General features: G+C 38.4%; 1 protein-coding gene across 1 annotated transcript in view; it reads left to right on the top strand.

Moving 5' to 3' along the window:
- The first annotated feature begins 9,209 nt into the window (after positions 1-9,209).
- LOC127121146 (leghemoglobin Lb120-34) overlaps positions 9,210-18,269 on the top strand; it is a 31,572-nt gene continuing 22,512 nt past the window's right edge. The window contains exons 1-2 of the mRNA XM_051051734.1: positions 9,210-9,308; positions 13,761-13,767. Coding sequence (XP_050907691.1) covers positions 9,210-9,308; positions 13,761-13,767 — 106 coding nt within the window. The remainder of the gene's footprint in view (positions 9,309-13,760; positions 13,768-18,269) is intronic.

The raw sequence follows: 18,269 nt of genomic DNA, 5'->3' as shown, positions 1-18,269 counted from the left end.
TTATGGTCACAAGTAAGTGTAATGAATTTCTTGTCTGAGATGGATGCGAAGTAACATACATTTTGTTGAGTAGTGAGTCTTGTATTCTAAGAAGTTGAGTTGATGATAGACAACGAAAGACAAGACAAGCTGGAGCATGTGGACTAAGTGTAGGATATGGAATATGTTATGTTGCAAGAGCTTATTGGGAGACAATAAGGATTATTCGTGGGAAGTCATAAAGACAGGTAACCCCGGTATGATGAAGGGTGTAGTAGGTATTGGTTTAGAAGAAAATTCCAGTCATAAGTGCGTGGCAATGATTAGGTTCATCTTAAGTGCATTTTATTTGAATTGTAAGAGTAGTAGTGGCTTATTGGAAGTCTGGTTGTTATTTATCTTCTTGAGAAGTGTTTGGTTGGTTGGTCACGGAGTATAAACATTCACACCGTGTTGGAGCTAAGGATGTCTTAAATGTCATAAGTGTATCGTTGTGGATGTACAAATTGAGGATGGAGTTACAAGTCACCACAAGTCAGATTGGTAGTTTTGAAATTGGGATTTCTGAAGGTGTAGTGCATAGTTGGTCATCTGTAGAGATATCATAGAAGTCAGACGTATGGAAAAACCAACCTGGTGAACCATGTTCAGTTTAAGTAAGTCTGAGAAGTACCACTATTATGATTATGAATAACTATAAGGAATAGAGCTGGAAGAGACCTACTAAGTGGTGATCTGGAAGAGATTAGTTGGGTGTATGGTATATTGGTAAGGTGTGAAGTGGTTGGTCATGGTATGAAATCGATTAATCCATTCGGATTCATAGCCTTAGATGTAGACTTACTGAGAGTGGTAATGGATGTGTACGATGATACTCTACCCTATTGGAAGGATTCATGAATTATACTTCCCAGGAGGAGCGAGAATCAGTTATTCATCAAGTTAGACACGTAACTCGGACTGTGTATTAGTAAGAGCATGAGCCAAGATTATGGAAGATGGGACGGGACGATTGAGATGAATGATTTTGGATACGAAGTGAAATGTTATCTCTAGAATTGTGTGAAATATTGTGTGTGACTCTATGAGGTGTATGGACACTCATAGTTACGCTCTAGATTGCTTAAGTTCCTTAGAAGTGGTGTCTCATTGATGATTTAAAGTTCCTTGATGGTGTTATGTTGTTTTGGTCGAAATCACGTGTCGAAATCTTGAGTGAATCAAAGCCCTACAAGAGGATCTGATATGGAATATAGTAACCAGAACCAGATATTGTCAAACTAATTTGGTTTAGCTGCATCAAACACATGATGAATTTGGATGTTCTACGTTTTTATGGTTGTAGTCGCATGGCTCTTGTATATATATATATATATATATATATATATATATATATATATATATATATATATATATATATATATATATATATATATATATATATATATATATATATATATATATATATATATATATATATATATATCTTATGGAGGATGTTGGTCATATTTTAAACCTTTGTGTGTCAACGAGAATTTTATTCTACTAATGGATGTTAGTGAGGTCCTAGTACTGCTTTGGGTGGTGGGCACTCTAGAGGATAGGCATGATCTTTTATGTAGATTGTTATCTAAACAGTAGTGCCTAGGAATCCTAGGTGTTCCACTATTGGAATTAGAGTATCACAATGGAAGGTGGCGAAAGAAAAAGCTCAATCAAGTCTATGGGGATCATGGAGATAATTGCTCGTAAGAATGGAGGTAAGGATGAGAGTAAGACAATCTCGTGCTAATGGTTCTATCTCATTGGAGTAGTACGAGAGAAGGGAAACAATTGGAGTAGAGGCTTGCAGCATGTAGCATTATGTCAAGTGAAGTTTATAAGATTACCGATAGATGGATTACAAGTTTGTCACACTTGTTGAAGGGATAATACGGAAAGAGTAGTCAATATTGTGTGCGATCAAGGTATCAATAAATTTCTTATGAAGGATTACTGAGTATCGATTAACCAAGTCAAGATAATATGTCGTAATTATGTTTTGTGTAATTTAGTGCAAGGAAGGGAAGTCGTGGTTTCTGGGAGGAAAGTGACCAACTGATGTTGAGCGGTATATCAGAGAAATTAAGTGGGAGCAAGTTTACATGTCAATCCAATATCGGAATAAGATTATGATGGAAATCAAGAAGTTTCAAGAGTTCATGAAGAAGGAAATTTGCCAGTAAGGGCAAGTTAGAAGAATGAGTATGTGTAGCGGGGTATTCGTTACCATTAGAGATATTGACTAAATCCAAGGTAAATCATACAAGTCGAGTCGCCACCGCACTTCTATTTATCCAAAGGAATGGTTAGAAAGCGAACAAAAACCTAAAAGTTTTATCGAATCAAAAACTAGTAAAAATGTCAGAGATTTGGGTAAGGGGGTTGGTTATGCAATGGGAAGGTGTTGGGCACCCAAAGCATCCTAGGTACTCCTAGGGAGCCCTTTTCACATTTGTTGCAAAGGTTGTTTTTTTTTTTTGAAAATTTATTTGTGCAAACATGATTGAAGGGATGAGAAAAGCGTGTATGTTTATCTAATGTACTACTTACTAAAAGAAGGGTCAAAAGAAAATGACTCGCACGGACGTCGGATCCACTGCATACGTATCTCATCTGAATCTGAGAATCAGAGTCTTCGTAGCTCGGCTACCTATGGGTTAAAGGGGAAGTGTGCTCGCTAAGACATCACATCTTATGCCTACGTATCTCATATGGAATGAGAATCAGAGCAAAACGTAGTTCAACCAACTACGGGGTTATGGATTGGGTTTTGGACGAACGACGTTACTACGCAATCTACCGGATGCTCGACCTTTGGAGACTTACTCGCCTGTAGTAGAAGGAGTAAACGTGTTCTTAGGAGAAGAAAAATCAATGAGTTTGGGGTGTTTAGGGATGCGCATGCAAAAAGGCAGTCCTAGATGAAGGAACCGTGCAACCTTAAATGACATGCCACGAGAGGCTATACGAAACCTAAGAAAGCGGTAAAATGCGGGAAAAATAAAGTACCACGCGGATAAAGATCCGACGCAACAGCAATTTAAGAGGTAAGAAAACCAGAGATTCCCAAGCTAAACACCATCAAAGAAAGTGAGTCAGTACAGGTAATCGGAATAAACCTCCAGGTGGTATCCCACAAATAAAGTGGAACACCAGGCAAGCCATCTCTGCAAGAGTCATATGAGCCCTCACAAAACAAAACTCAACAAACAGGTTAGAGAAAAAAAATAGGGTAATCAAGGGTTGCCCCCAAATCAAAATGTAACCACGTGAATCATGCCATTAAAATTCACAAAAAGCAACCAAGGGTAGGAGGCCTAAACCTCTTGTCAAACACATGCATCAAAAGGGTATCAAATTCACCCATAATACCTCATACATTCAGAGCATTCAAATTAAAAGCATAAAGTAATGGGAATAAGGGCAAACCTGATTGGAGAGACCGATGAAATTGAATTGCCTGGTTGAGTTTGCAAAGCAATCTGAGGGTTTATATGAGAGGGAATTGGTTCTTTGCCGATGAGTTCCCTTCAGTCTCTGGAGGTTGCTCTAAACTATGTTAGCTCTTCTCTCACTTTCTTTTTCCTGCCAGGGTAATAGGAATAGAATTGAATTTTGTGTCACTGAAACTCTGAATTTATAACCTGGTTTTTGTGGACCTGTGGGCTCAAATGAGAGAGACCCAAGTCCAAAATTTTCTGTTATATTTTATTTTTTTATTTATTTTTATTTTTATTTTTTTCTTTTTCTTTTTTTTTTCCTTTTTTTTTTGTTTTTCGTTTTTTTTAACACGTGGGCTTCGCCTAGCGAGCATGACAGTTCATGAACAAGCTTTTGCTCCTTCAAGATTAACGTTTTGACTGACGAATAGATCCCATTTGAACCTGTTGGAAGTATCTCAAGCCATTCCCTTGTGTTGACTGATCATCTAAATAGAACCCACAAAGTGTCTTGGATGATACTCAAGCTTCAAACAAAAGATGTTAGTGACACATTTTTATGCTTTTGGTTAGTAAACAAAAGTAATAGAAACAATGATGTATAATTCAAGCATGCTTGGTGATCTCAAACCAATCACAAGGAGTCCCACCCAAAGGCAAAGGGAACCAAGATGCTAAAGATCCTTGAGGTAATGCAAATGCAATGTTATGATGCCATGGGGGATCTTAGGGTCAAAATTGGGGTCTTACAGATGCCCCTATTTAAGGTCATTCTAGTCGGAGAAGTGAAGGTTAAAATCTTCGTCTCGACGGGGTAGAATGGGCTTAAATAATAACAAAGAGACGAATTTTGGTCCCTAAGAGACCTCATGATGCAAATGTAGGTATGAAAAATGGTAGCACTCTGTGGAGATATGTGTCCACAAAAGCAAAGAAATCAGAAGCCACTGATAATCCATATGAGCAATTCACTCCATGGGACCAAGACCCTGGGAACTCTCCTGGGGATAGAAAAGGGATAAAAATGCGCGAGCAGGTCACGACTCAAAGCGTGGGGAACAGAATTCCAAAGGGAAAAGATCCAATGGAAAGACTCGAGCTGACTCGAAGATGCATGTATTGGGGAATATGCCAATACAGCAAAAAACTGTCCACAGCGGATACTTCGGATAAAATCCGGATGAAAACAATCCACTAAGGGACTTTGCTGGGGATGTCCACAAGGACACTCCTGGGGAAACAGCGGGACGAGGTATTACCGGTTACTGGGTAATAAGCTTAAGGAGACATGTGATCTGAACGCCAGGTATGAGGGTGAGAGATACAACATGCTCAGGAAGAGATGAATATCCAAGACCGGTATAAGGGTGAGAGATATCAAAACTTCAAAACGTATGAGGAAAACCTAAAAGGTATACTTTAACTCAGGGATTCTTACTCCACAGGGGACAAAAAGTCATAATAGGGAGCAGAGAGGAAGGAACACCAGGGATACCGGTTACTGGGCATATAATAGGTGACCAACCAAGGCGTGAATTGGGGAATATTCCCAAAACACTCATCATCCAAAAGAGGGCTAAAAGCAAACTCGATTACAGGATGGATATTCGACTCCACAAAAGGGATACGAATCTTACTCAACTAGGGAAGAACAAAAGGCTTCAGACCCGAGAGTGCATAAGATATACTATCTATTACCGTCAGAACATAGATAATATACTCGCATGGACGATTATCCACAACCGGTTACTGGGTTAATAAAGGATAAATCGACCGAAAAGAAAAGGCATCGGGATACCGAAACTAGGTATATAATGATGACCAATTCAGGGGAGAAACAATCGTTACCAACAACAAAAAGGTAGACGAGAGATGACCCATTGGGGATAAATTGCGTAATCAGGGAAATTATCCAAGCAGATGAGGGGATATCATCACCGAATATTGGATGAAGATAACTGTCACCAATTAAAGATGAGCAAAAATAGTAACTCTGCAAAAAGGGAAGAAATAGGGTTTACAATTGCCGGTATGAGGGTAGAGAAACACAGACTCCGCCGGGGATAATAATTACTAACTATTGAGAAATTATTCATTTACCACGGGGAAACAGGAAAAGAGTCTCAAGAGACCGATCTAGGATCAAACTAGATAGGCACACCAAATCAAGACTTGTCCCGGTGAGGATATAACTCAATGGGGAAAACCATCCCAATATATGTGTTGGGAAGGAACAAAAACAATCAACATCCACGAGGATATAACCCGTGGGGAATATGGAAGAAAGGATAGACGCTTTCTGCTTATGGAGCTGGCTCTATATAGAGAGATCAGACACACACATCTGCTCGGAGAAGTATATCACCAAATAGTAGGAGACAGCAAACAACGATATATGGCAAAGAATGCAACATGAATATCTGAATGTTATAATTATGCATGAATATGCGTGGTTTATGTATGATGTATGTTGACAAACAGACATATCTAACACAACCAGGTCCAGGAATCAATCACCCGGTACTACATCTCAAGAGAGAAAGCCAAGTCCACCGGAGAGTATCCAATCTGCTGGGGATCTGAGATACCGGGAAGCAAAGAACTCTACAGGGAATGAATCATCAATCATTCCAGCTGGGGACGAGAGTTATCACAGACAAGGTCCACCATACCAACAACTCTATTGGGGAATCTATCCGAGGAGATAAAGGATTTATCGGGATCAACCACCAAATACCGCTCTTGCCCAAAAAGATCCAATCTGCTGAGGAAGAAAGATTGCTACTCTGCTGAAGGGAAGAGAGGTGACTCTCAACAAGCAATCCACTTGGTAGGATAAACCACAAAAGGTTCCGGAAGGAGGAGATACAGTCATGCCAGGAATATGGACAAAATCTTACCCTGTTGGGGATCCTACCACCCTAGGGAGAGCACTAAGGATCTCCTAAGTATCCTTTCGGACACGGACGGATGCGTTAGAAAGATAACATAAAGAGCTATTAATATTGTTCCATGTTATAAAATACTATGTGATTTATAAATTTTATGAATTATATTATGATGAAAGTTAAATATTGTTGTTATGTTTGATTATGAAATAACATGATTAAAAACCTTACAAAGGTGAGTGAGGAAACCTAGGAGTATAACATGATTAATAACTTAGAAATATAATCTAGGTTATGGAACATGTGTGATATATGTATGAGAATATGGTATTCATTCGTACGGCGCTTATGTGAGGTCGTGGACGAATTGTTGCCATGATTGAGAATGAGACGCATTGTATGGAACATGCCATGTTATTATTTGTGTATTATGCTGAATGAAGTCACCTGTGATTGATGAATTTTGTTATGGTTCATGGAACCAATGATATGCGAAACCGATCATGTATTCAGAATGTGTGTTTTCTGTGATGGTACACATCTCCTTTGGTATGCTTAGACGAGTAAGCATTGGGATGTGGGACCAATGATTTGAGCCTCAATTGGGTTTGAGCCCCAACCATGGCGAACATGGGGGAAAGGTGGACACCAAAGTGGGATAAGGCCCGTCCGGTGAAAGTGACTCAAAGTGGGTAGTCCCATACGAGTGATGGTTCTTAATAGTGGGTTCGAATCCCATAGGGGAACCTGATATCCACCGCGAAAGTCGAATCATACGAGCATGCATGAACCGGGCCTGACTTAGACGTAAGTCCGTTCGGGAATTGATGTTTCATGATCTGAATAATGATCGTGGTTGAGTTATGAGAACTCAGATGCATGTTGCCATACAATTACGAGATAGTTTCCCCATCGTTCAAGTCTTCGTTCCCTTGTTGACTTGGGTTGGATATGAGTTGAATATTGATTAGAAACCCTGTAGAGCCGAGTGGACCCATAGGATAGGAGAACTCACTGATATTATTATCTCATCCCATTATTGTTGTTATTTTCAGGTAACCCTTACAGGTTGAATCTATGAGAAGCTGTTAGGGATGTTTCAAGGAATTCTGTTTATCATGATCTTCCGCTGTGGAGTTGTGTGCAATGAAGATATTGCACACAGTTTTTAGATTTTTATTGTTTAGGCATTATTGTATAACATGTTCCATTGATGTTTTTAGTTTGGACATGTATATATATTGACGCCATTAGGCACTTATGTTGTGAAAGTACCAAAATTTAACACTTGTATGATACTATTCTAGATATATATTATACGGGTTGTTACATTGTACACGAGACTTATTATAAGAGTTTTGTTACAAAAATCCTCTAAGACCACAACTTCAATCGATATTGAACTAGGATGTTGTTAACCACCAAGCCTCCAAGATCTTGAATGCTTACTTCATTCCTTTAACTTTTATACATTCATCTAGTATGTTATGTTTTACTTTATTATCGGTGAGTCGTTTCAGCTCATTCTCATGCTCATCTAACTTTCCAAACAGTTTTGTAATGTCTAAAGAACTAAGATCATTTGCTTCTTTTATAACAGTGGTTTTTCGTTGCCAGTCTCTACACATGGATCTCAATATTTTGTTAGTACAATATTTGTTGAAAAAGGTTTTACCCAAGTCTCACAAATTGTTGATTAAATGAAGGAATCTAGTTTGCATGGAATCCACAGACTCTCCGGGTTTCATACAAAATAATTCAAACTCGTCTATAAAAACATTAATTTTAGAATCCCCGACATCTTGAAATGCCTCAAAGAGAGAGAGAGAGAGAGAGAGAGAGAGAGAGAGAGCATCCCACATACCTTTAACACTTGTATGATGTGAAATCAAATAGAACAGTTTAGCGCTTAATGCAGAAATAAGTATGTTCACCGCTTTCAAATCATATGAAGCGTTCTTTTATTTTAGCATCCTCCCAATCTTTTGGAAGTTTAACAATGTCGTCAGCACCGTATGAAATAAATGATCCCTCAGTGATGGCACACCACATAGTTTTCTCAACCGATTACAAGTGTACATACATGATAGATTTCTAATAAGTGTGAATTTCGCCTTTGAAAATAGGCTCTCTATCATATGCTCCATTAGGATCGACATCTTCTGACATATTTACAAAATTTTGGATTTCGATTAGACACAATCAATAGACCAACTCTTGATGCCAACTGTTGGATTTCATTTGTAGAATACACGAATATATAATTCTAAATCACTGGACCATTTTTGTCGTCACATGAAATAATGAAACTCCATTAATGCTCTTCTTCATGACAAATTTTCTAATTGGTCGAGCCTTATAAAATAATGACTAAGTTACTTATATATTTTCCATAAACCTCCATTAATCTTAACTTGACTTGAAATGCCATATTATATTTGAAAATAAATAAAATTCCCTTCATGGTATAAATGACCATTTTAGCCTTGACCTCGTATTTACGGAATATCTAAAACTCGATGATATTTTTAAGTCGAGATTATAAATTATCGTTTTTATTAGATTAGTTAATAGTTAATTTGAATAAACAAAATAATATTTACATTAATGATTAAATTACTTTTATTATTAATTATATTTAGTGAAAAAAATGAATATTAAGTTTTGCAAAAGATTCTTGTCTCTTTGATTATGTTAATGGACATCTCCACGTGCCAATATATAATTTTTAAACAATCACTATAAATATACTATATTTTTTTACGCCTAAAAGTTTTCTATATAAATAAGTATTGAATGTATTAGACCACCAACACAAATAATAAAAGAAAAAAATACAAAGAAGAAGGGGAGGAGAAATATGGGTTTCACTGAGAAGCAAGAAGCTTTAGTTAATAGCTCATGGGAATTATTTAAACAGAATCCTAGTTATAGTGTTTTGTTCTACACTGAAATTCTGGTATCAGATATGAGATGTCGAAGGTAATGTCACGACACTAATATCTGAGCAATACAAACAGGATAAAAGATAAAGAACAGTAATGCAAGAGACAAAAGCAATTGTTAACCCAGTTCGGTGCAAACTCACCTACGTTTGGGGGCTACCAAGCCAGGATGGAAATCCACTAAACAGAATCAGTTCAAAGACTTTCAGTAAACAACTTCAAGTTATAGTCTTTTCACCTAATCTCTACCCGTGTGACTTCTACCTAAGAACTCTTAGATATGAGATCCTACTCACTCCCCCTCAATCACAACAGTGATATAAAACAAGAATTACAATGAAAAGAAGACACTCTTCAAAGACACATACTTGATCTTGCTTAAAAGCTTCAATCAAGTAAACACACACTCATTCTTCAGAGCTTAGAGTGGACAAATTACAATTCAAAAATCAGTCAAATTCAATCATCTATGGATGAATTGAATGGCTTACAATTCACACGACCACACAAGACTCAAACCCTTATTCTCTCTCAACATTTCGTTAGTTATTTATTGTGTATAAAACCAGGTTTTCCATGTCCTTTATATAGAAGTAGTTGGCTGGGCTTGGACATCATAAAACCCTAAACTATTTTCCATTCATATCTTCTCATGACAGCTGATTATATATCCTTGGAAAATAAGTAATCTAGTTGTAATTACTGATTGATAGCGTATTCAATCATCTCATCAATCATACATAGATTAGCATTAAACATGCAATCACATAATACATAACATTCAGACTGAATGTTCTGTATACAGATGTCATGACATCGGGTCTGACATCTCAGTAAAAATCCTGCATAATTACATTTTAAACAACCTGCAGGTACATGTTATCTTATGTCAAGACAACACTTGTGACAACTTGTGAACATTCTAGGTTTTACCAAAATTGCTGCCAACACATAGAACCAACAAACTCCCCCTTTGGCAAATTTTGGCTAAAACATATATCATTTCATTTGTTCACAAGAGTAAAAGAAAATATCAGCCGTTAAGCAGCAGTAGAAGTAATAAACCACATATTTACTAGCTACAATAGCAACTAGTAAACACACATTAAGCACATATGTGCTTCTTCTCCCCCTAAGTTTGTTCAACACAGACCTCTCCTTCAACAACACCTGTAACATCCATCACCCCATCTGACATCTCCTTCAACATCACCTGTTCTCCACAAAACATCATCATGTTCAACATCAGCTGTCAACTATTTATAGCCTAGCTACTTCATAGCACATATTCACTGCAACTCTCCTATAGCTACTTCTCCCCCTTTTTAGTCAAAATAGACCAAAGAGACCAATGAGACAAAATAAATGTCTATTAGTCCAATAGAGAATGTCACATAGAATGTTAAAACATATAGAATGTTAAAACATATTGTCAGGTGTTACAGAACCATAATTATACACAACTCTATAAGCTGAGATAAAAAGAAATCCAGACAAATCACAAGGAGAACCCAAAAATTACATCAAGGCATCAAAACAAGACTGCTGAAAAAAACATCAAAGCATCCAGAATAGCACATTATTATAACAGGGGAACCATCTTCACCACCACTCAGTCATAGGAGTTAGCATCTTCATCAGCTTCAGATCCAGAACTGCCACTTGATTTATCTTGAGATTCAGACCTCTCACTTGAGGTGTGGGCATTTGTGTCTTTGGCTTGACCAACATTATCCATATCTCCTTGCTCCAAGCTATTAATCAGAACCTCCAGAGCTTCTTTCCTAGCTTTAGCCACCCTTATCCTAGTCTCCAATTCCTTACAGGTCTCTTTCAGTTCAGCAATCAGGCCACCTTGAGAGGTTGGCTTCTTTACAGCAGGTGTCATGACAATGTCATTAACATGACTGCCTTCAAATAATTTGTAATGAACTGACAATGGAGGTTTTCTTCTACTAGGGATATCACTTGTGCTCAGTATTCCAGGTTGCTGGCTTAGGATTATCCCACAAATTATTGAGGGAAAAGCAATGGGCAGCTTCACTGCATTTGTAGAAGCATGTTTGACAATTTGTTCAAACATGAATCTTCCATAATCAAAGTTAAGCTTGGTTCCAATAGCAAATATGAGCCTTCCAAGAGCATTTGAGATTGTTGAGATGTGATTTGTTGGTACCTAGTTTGCTGACCCTATCTTATGCAAGATAACATATTTCACAGTTAATTTTCCAGCAGAGAGATGCTTTTTGCTTGGCCACTCGTTGACCTGTCCAGCAGTTATTTTCCTACAGACCTCATTGTCTGCGGCCTCTAGTTCAACAGCACCTTCTGTTCCTCTTCTTAGGAACTTATTGATCACAGTAGGAGAAAACTTCACACACTTTCCTCTAACAAACACCTTACAAAACTCTTTGTTGTTCTTGTCAGCAATGTCCTCAGGGATGTTCCCCACAAACTCTTTAACAAGACCTTCAAAACATTGAGATAACCCACTAACTATTTTCACTAAACCAACAGACTTAATCAGGTCCATGACCTCCTTAACTTCCACAACATCCTTTCCCAGTTCTCTTTCCACAGCCACTCTCCTTTGGATTATAAGTTTCCACTTGGCTGCACTATCTTCCAGATGGAAGGAAATGTTATCCAAATGTACAGTAGCAACCTTAGCAGGAGATTTTCTAACAGTAGACCTTTTGATAGGAGAGATGTCTGGGACATCATGTTCAAAATCATCCTTTGAATCAGAACTTTCTCTTACCTTTCTCTTCTTTACCTCCACTTTACTCCAAGACTTTGAAGGGCCTACAACAGTAGCCTTCTTACTAGTTTTGGCTGTCATCATCTCAGCCACAGAGCTCTTTTTTTCTGGTCTTCATTCTCTTTGCAACACTTGGCTTCAAGTGATGAAGCAAGCTATCATCTTTATCATCTGAGCTTTCTTCCTCCAAGTCAATCACCTTCTTACCAGAGTCATGCTTCTTGGACTGAGAAGCATCTACGGATTTCTTACTAGGCAAGGTTTGCCCTAAAGAACACAGTCCTTCTACAACAATATCTTTCTCAGACCTAGATAAATCAGCATCTTTCTCATTGTGTGGTTCAACCTCAAGAGAAGGGTCCCTTCTAGACAGAGGAGTAGAAACTCCATTTATAGAGTGTCCTTCATTTAGGATCCTCGTGACAAGATTTCTAATGACACGATCAGTATGATGCATGTCATATTTAGAAGTAGGGTTATCAGAACTGTTACCTTGAGTATGTCCAGCAGTGGAGGATGGACCAGGAGCGTCGCCTGGGATGATTGATAGGGGAATCACTTCCAAAATGTCCTCATTAAGAAAATCCATTGAGGGTGTTCTAGCTTTGTGTGCAGGTTTAGTGTTTTTAGAACCAGAAGATGAAGGATATTGTGACATCTTGTTGAGATTGTGAAAGAATTTTTTTTGCCCTAGCAGAGATGGTCAATGAAGTTTGAGGAAGATGGAAGTGGTTGAGCTGAGGTTGCGTATGAAAATGCTATAGATGGTAGTTCCAATACGAGGTAATGATTTACCATAAATGGGGCACTTTCTTTTAAGTAGGCAGACAATATTTTTATTACCTTTTCCACTCCAAATTAATTGCTATAAATTCTCATGGATACAAATCCCTAATTTCCCTCTTAAACATTCAAATTGATTAGCATCCAAAGCCTTTGTAAATATGTCAGCTAATTGCATTTCAGTAGTAACATGCTCCAGGGCTATGATTTTCTCTTCCACCAGTTCTCTAATAAAGTGATGACGAATATCAATGTGTTTTGTCCTGCTATGCTGAATAGGATTCTTAGAAATATTTATAGCACTCAGGTTGTCACAGTACAATGTCATGACATCTTGTGTGACATTGTATTCCGTCAACATCTGTTCCATCCAAACCAGTTGAGAACAACTACTTCCAGCTGCTATGTATTTAGCTTCAGTAGTGGAAAGGGACACACAATTTTGTTTCTTACTAAACCATGATATTAAGTTGTTCCCCAAGAAGAAACATCCTCCTGATGTACTTTTCCTATCATCAGCACTTCCAATCCAGCCACCATCACAGTATCCAGTCAGCATAGATCCAGAACCATGAGTATACAACATCCCATAGTCACTGATGCCATTGACATATTTCAGTATCCTCTTCACTTGGTTTATGTGACTGACTTTTGGTTCAGCTTGATATCTAGCACAAACACCTATAGAAAAAGCAATGTCAGGTCTGGTTGTTGTGAGATATAGCAGACTTCCTATCATGCTTCTGTATAGACTTTGATCTACACTAACACCATTTTCATCTTTGGAGACTTTCAGATGTGTAGGAGCAGATGTCCTTTTATGACTTGCATTCTCCATGCCAAACTTCTTAACAATGTTTTTAGCATATTTGCTTTGAGATAGAAAGATAGAATCTTCCATCTGCTTGACTTGTAGCCCAAGAAAATAGGTCAGCTCTCCAACAAGGCTCATCTCAAATTCAGACTGCATTTGTTTAACAAAATGTTCGACCATCTGATCTGACATCCCACCAAACACAATATCATCTACATATATTTGAGCCACCATGAGTTTTCCTCCTTCATTCTTAACAAATAGGCTTTTGTCAATACCTCCCTTCCTGTATCCATTGTTAGTGAGGAACATTGTGAGTCTATCATACCAAGCCCTAAGAGCTTGTTTCAAGCCATATAGGGCTTTCCTTAACTTGTACACATGCTTTGGAAGATTTGGATCTGTGAATCCTTTAGGTTGTTCAACATATACTTCCTCATTTAAGTAGCCATTCAAGAAGGCACTTTTTACATCCATTTGGAACAGTTTAAACTTCAGAATACATGCCACTCCAAGAAATAGTCTAATGGACTCAAGGCGAGCTACAGGAGCAAATGTTTCATCAAAGTCAACTCCTTCAACTTGAGTGTATCCATGTGCTACTAATCTTGCTTTATTTTTAGTAACCACCCCTTGTTCATCATATTTATTCTTGTACACCCACTTTGTTCCAATGACGTTTATTCCTTCAGGTCTTGGAACCAGTTCCCATACTTCATTTGTCTTGAATTGACCTAACTCTTCCTGCATGGCATAGATCCAGAACTCATCAGTCAAGGCTTCCTTGACATTCCTAGGCTCAATCTTGGACACAAAACATCCATGTGAGATCACTTCGCTTGATCTAGTTGTGACCCCTTTATTTGGGTCTCCTATAATGAGATCTTTGGGATGATCCTTCTGAATTCTGGTGGAGGGTCCCTTGTTGATTTTGTCAACTTCGGGTTCAGCTTGAGGATGTTCACTCTCATTATTTTTGTTTGGGAAATCAGTTGGGGCATCATATAGAGATGTCTCAACATCGTCTGTGACATTCGTCTGTTGATCATCAATCACAACATTGATAGATTCCATCATTACTTTTTTTCTGGAATTAAAGACTCTATATGCTTTGCTGTTTGTTAAGTAGCCCAGAAATATTCCTTCATCACTCTTGGGATCCATCTTCCTTCTTTGTTCACGATCAGTCAAGATATAACATTTGCTACCAAACACATGGAAGTATTTGACTGTAGGTCTTCTTCCTTTCCAGACTTCATACAAAGTAGTAGGAGTCCCTTTATTCAAGGTTACTCTGTTGTGAACATAGTAGGTTGTGTTCATAGCTTCAGCCCAGAAGTGGTAGAGCAATTTCTTAGCATGAATCATAGCTCTGGCTGATTCTTGGTCAGTTCTATTTTTCCTTTCTACCACACCATTTTGCTGAGGAGTAATGGGAGATGAGAACTCATGACTAATTCCTTCTAATGCACAGAATCCAGCAAATTTGCTGTTTTCAAATTCCTTCCCATGATCACTTTTGATTTTTGACAACCTGACTTTCTTTTTATCTTTGAAGCCTTAGACAAAGATCTTTGAAGACTTCAAATACATCAGATTTTTCTCTTATAAAATTGACCCAGGTGTATCTGGAGAAGTCATCCACCACTACATAAGCATACTTCTTCCCACCAAGACTTTCCACCTGCATGGGACCCATCAAATCCATATGGAGAAGTTCCACCACTCTGGAAGTGGTGTCATGTCTGAGCTTCTGATGTGACATCTTTGTTTGTTTTCCAATCTGATATTCCCCACAAACTCCTCCTTCATCAATCTTCAAGTTGGGAATTCCTCTAACATCTTCAGCAGATATAATCCTCTTCATTCCTTTAAGGTGCAGATGGCCCAATCTTTGATGACATATCTTCACTTCTTCTTCTTTGACTAGAGTACACATTGATGAATAACCAATTTCTTGAGAACTCCACATGTAGCAGTTGTCCTTAGACCTGAATCCTTTCATGATCACTTCATTTTCTTTATTACTAATCAGACATTCAGTTTTTGTGAAGTTTACAGTTAGACCTTGGTCACATAGTTGACTGATGCTTATTAGGTTTGCAGTCAGTCCCTTAAAAAGTGGGACATTGTCAAGGTTAGGGACTCTAGGGCAGTTAAGCTTACCAATCCCCTTGATTTCACCCTTTGCTCCATCACCAAAGGTTACATAGCTTGTGGAATGAGGATGAAGGCCAGTTAGCAGGTTTTTGTTTCCAATCATGTGTCTGGAGCACCCACTGTCAAAATACCAGTCTTCTTTGGCTGAAACTCTGAAGGAAGTGTGAGCTATCAGGTTTGTAACACCAGTCCAAGGAACCGATTATTTTCTGTTGACAGGTATGTGATGTTTGGGTCTAGGTTGATGATGAGAAGGACTAAGATAGCCATATAACTTATAGCAGAATGGTTTTATGTGGCCAAATTTTCCACAGTAATGACATCTCCATCTTTGATGTTTCCCTTTCTGTTGTCTTCCTTTATGATGTTGTGACATATGATGTGACATCTTTGGTTTGCTACCAGTGTGACTGCACTCAAGTTTGCATTCTGGTTTGCTACCAGTGTGACCGCACTCAGGTTTGGATTCGTTGAACCTAATGCCAGACTTGTCTCCTATCATTTGTCCAGTCTGGAGAAGATCCATTGTTTAGCATTCTGACATACTTTGTCATCTCATCCAGTTTGGAATTCAAGAACCCTGCTTCAGTCTTTAACTTAGAGATGGTTTCCAAGTGTTCTACCTTCTCATTCTCCAGTTGTGTTATCACTTTCTTCTGACTTTCAACTTGTTGACACACTTCTTCACTTCTGTGACACAACTTTCTGTAGGTAGTGGCTAACCCATCAAAGGTTACTTCATCATAACTTGAGTCATCATTAGAACCCCATCTTCCAGTCAATGCAGACACAAGATTTGCAGACTCTTCTGTCTCACTTTCATCAGACCAAGTAGCAGCAGGACTCTTCTTCTGTTTCTTGAGGTAGGTTCCACATTCAGCTCTAATGTGTCCATACCCATCACATTCATGGCACTGAACTCCTTTTCCTTCTTTGGTCTTTTCATCAGATCTTGTTCTTCTTCCAGCATTATTGGACTTACTGATGTCAGATGAGATGTTCTTGACATTAGACTTAGACCTTACATCCATCTTTTTCAGAAGTCTGTTGAGTTGTCTTCCCAGTAATGCTACATCATTTGCCAGATCTTCATCAGTAGCTTGACCACTTTCTTCCTCTTTCTCTTCAGTGTTTGACATGAAGGTTATGCTTTTGACTTTCTTTTCAGATCCATCACACATTCCCATCTCAAATGTTTGGAGGGATCCAATTAGCTCATCAACTCTCATATTGGAAATGTCTTGAGACTCTTCTATGGCTGTCACTTTCATGGCAAATCTCTTAGGAAGTGACCTGAGTATTTTCCTCACTAGTTTTTCATCTGACATCTTCTCACCCAGGGCTCCCGAGGCATTAGTAATTTCAAGTATATTCATATGAAATTCATGAATATTTTCATCTTCTTTCATCCTTAAATTTTCAAACTTGGTAGTGAGCAGCTGCAGTCTAGACATCTTCACTCTAGAGGTGCCTTCATGAGTGGTTTTGAGAATGTTCCAAGCATCTTTAGCCACCTCACAGTTGTTTACCATTCTAAAGATATTATTATCTACTCCATTGAATATAGCATTCAATGCTTTAGAGTTCCCAAGGGCTAGATCATCCTCCTCCTTGGTCCATTGTTCCTCAACCTTCTTATCAGTTGTAGCTTCTCCATCCTTAGTAATAACTGGATGTTCCCAGCCTATTAAAACAACCTTCCAAGCCTTATTATCCAAAGATTTTAGGAAGGCTACCATTCGAGGTTTCTAGTAGTCATAGTTGGATCCATCCAGAATAGGTGGTTTGTGAACAGATCCTCCGTCTCTATCCATAGTACCAGAAAGTAACATCCCTAGATCTCACCCAGAACCAGAGCAGGATGCCTGCTCTGATACCAATTGAAATTCTGGTTTCAGATATGAGATGTCAGAGGTAATGTCACGACACTAATATCTGAACAATACAAATAGGATAAAAGATAAAGAACAGTAATGCAAGAGACACAAGAAATTGTTAACCCAGTTTGGTGCAAACTCACCTACGTTTGGGGGCTACCAAGCCAGGAAGGAAATCAACTAAGCAGAATCAGTTCAAAGACTCTCAGTAAATAACTTCAAGTTATAGTCTTTTCACCTAATCTCTACCCGTGTGACTTCTACCTAAGAACTCTTAGATATGAGATCCTACTTGAAGGAGAATGGCGATCCAAAACGCAGCGGAATTTAAAATTTCTCCTTTAATGATCCTTACGAATGGGCATGATCAGTGATAGAATCGTTACCTCTTGTGGCGATCACGAACGTTGGACGATGACAACGCCTCTACTTAGTCCACACGAATGGATTCCTTCAATCTCAGTGCTAGCTGCTACGAATGAAGGCTTTAAGTGAGAGAGAGAGAGAGAGAGAGAGAGAGAGAGAGAGAGAGAGAGAACGAAATTGCAAGTGTAACAATGCTTCTACACAAGGGTTCTAT

The sequence above is a fragment of the Lathyrus oleraceus genome, chromosome 2 (assembly GCF_024323335.1).
Source record: "Lathyrus oleraceus cultivar Zhongwan6 chromosome 2, CAAS_Psat_ZW6_1.0, whole genome shotgun sequence".
NCBI lineage: Eukaryota > Viridiplantae > Streptophyta > Magnoliopsida > Fabales > Fabaceae > Lathyrus > Lathyrus oleraceus.
Note: the sequence above shows the minus strand (reverse complement) of the source record. Positions and strands in the feature narration are given on the sequence as shown.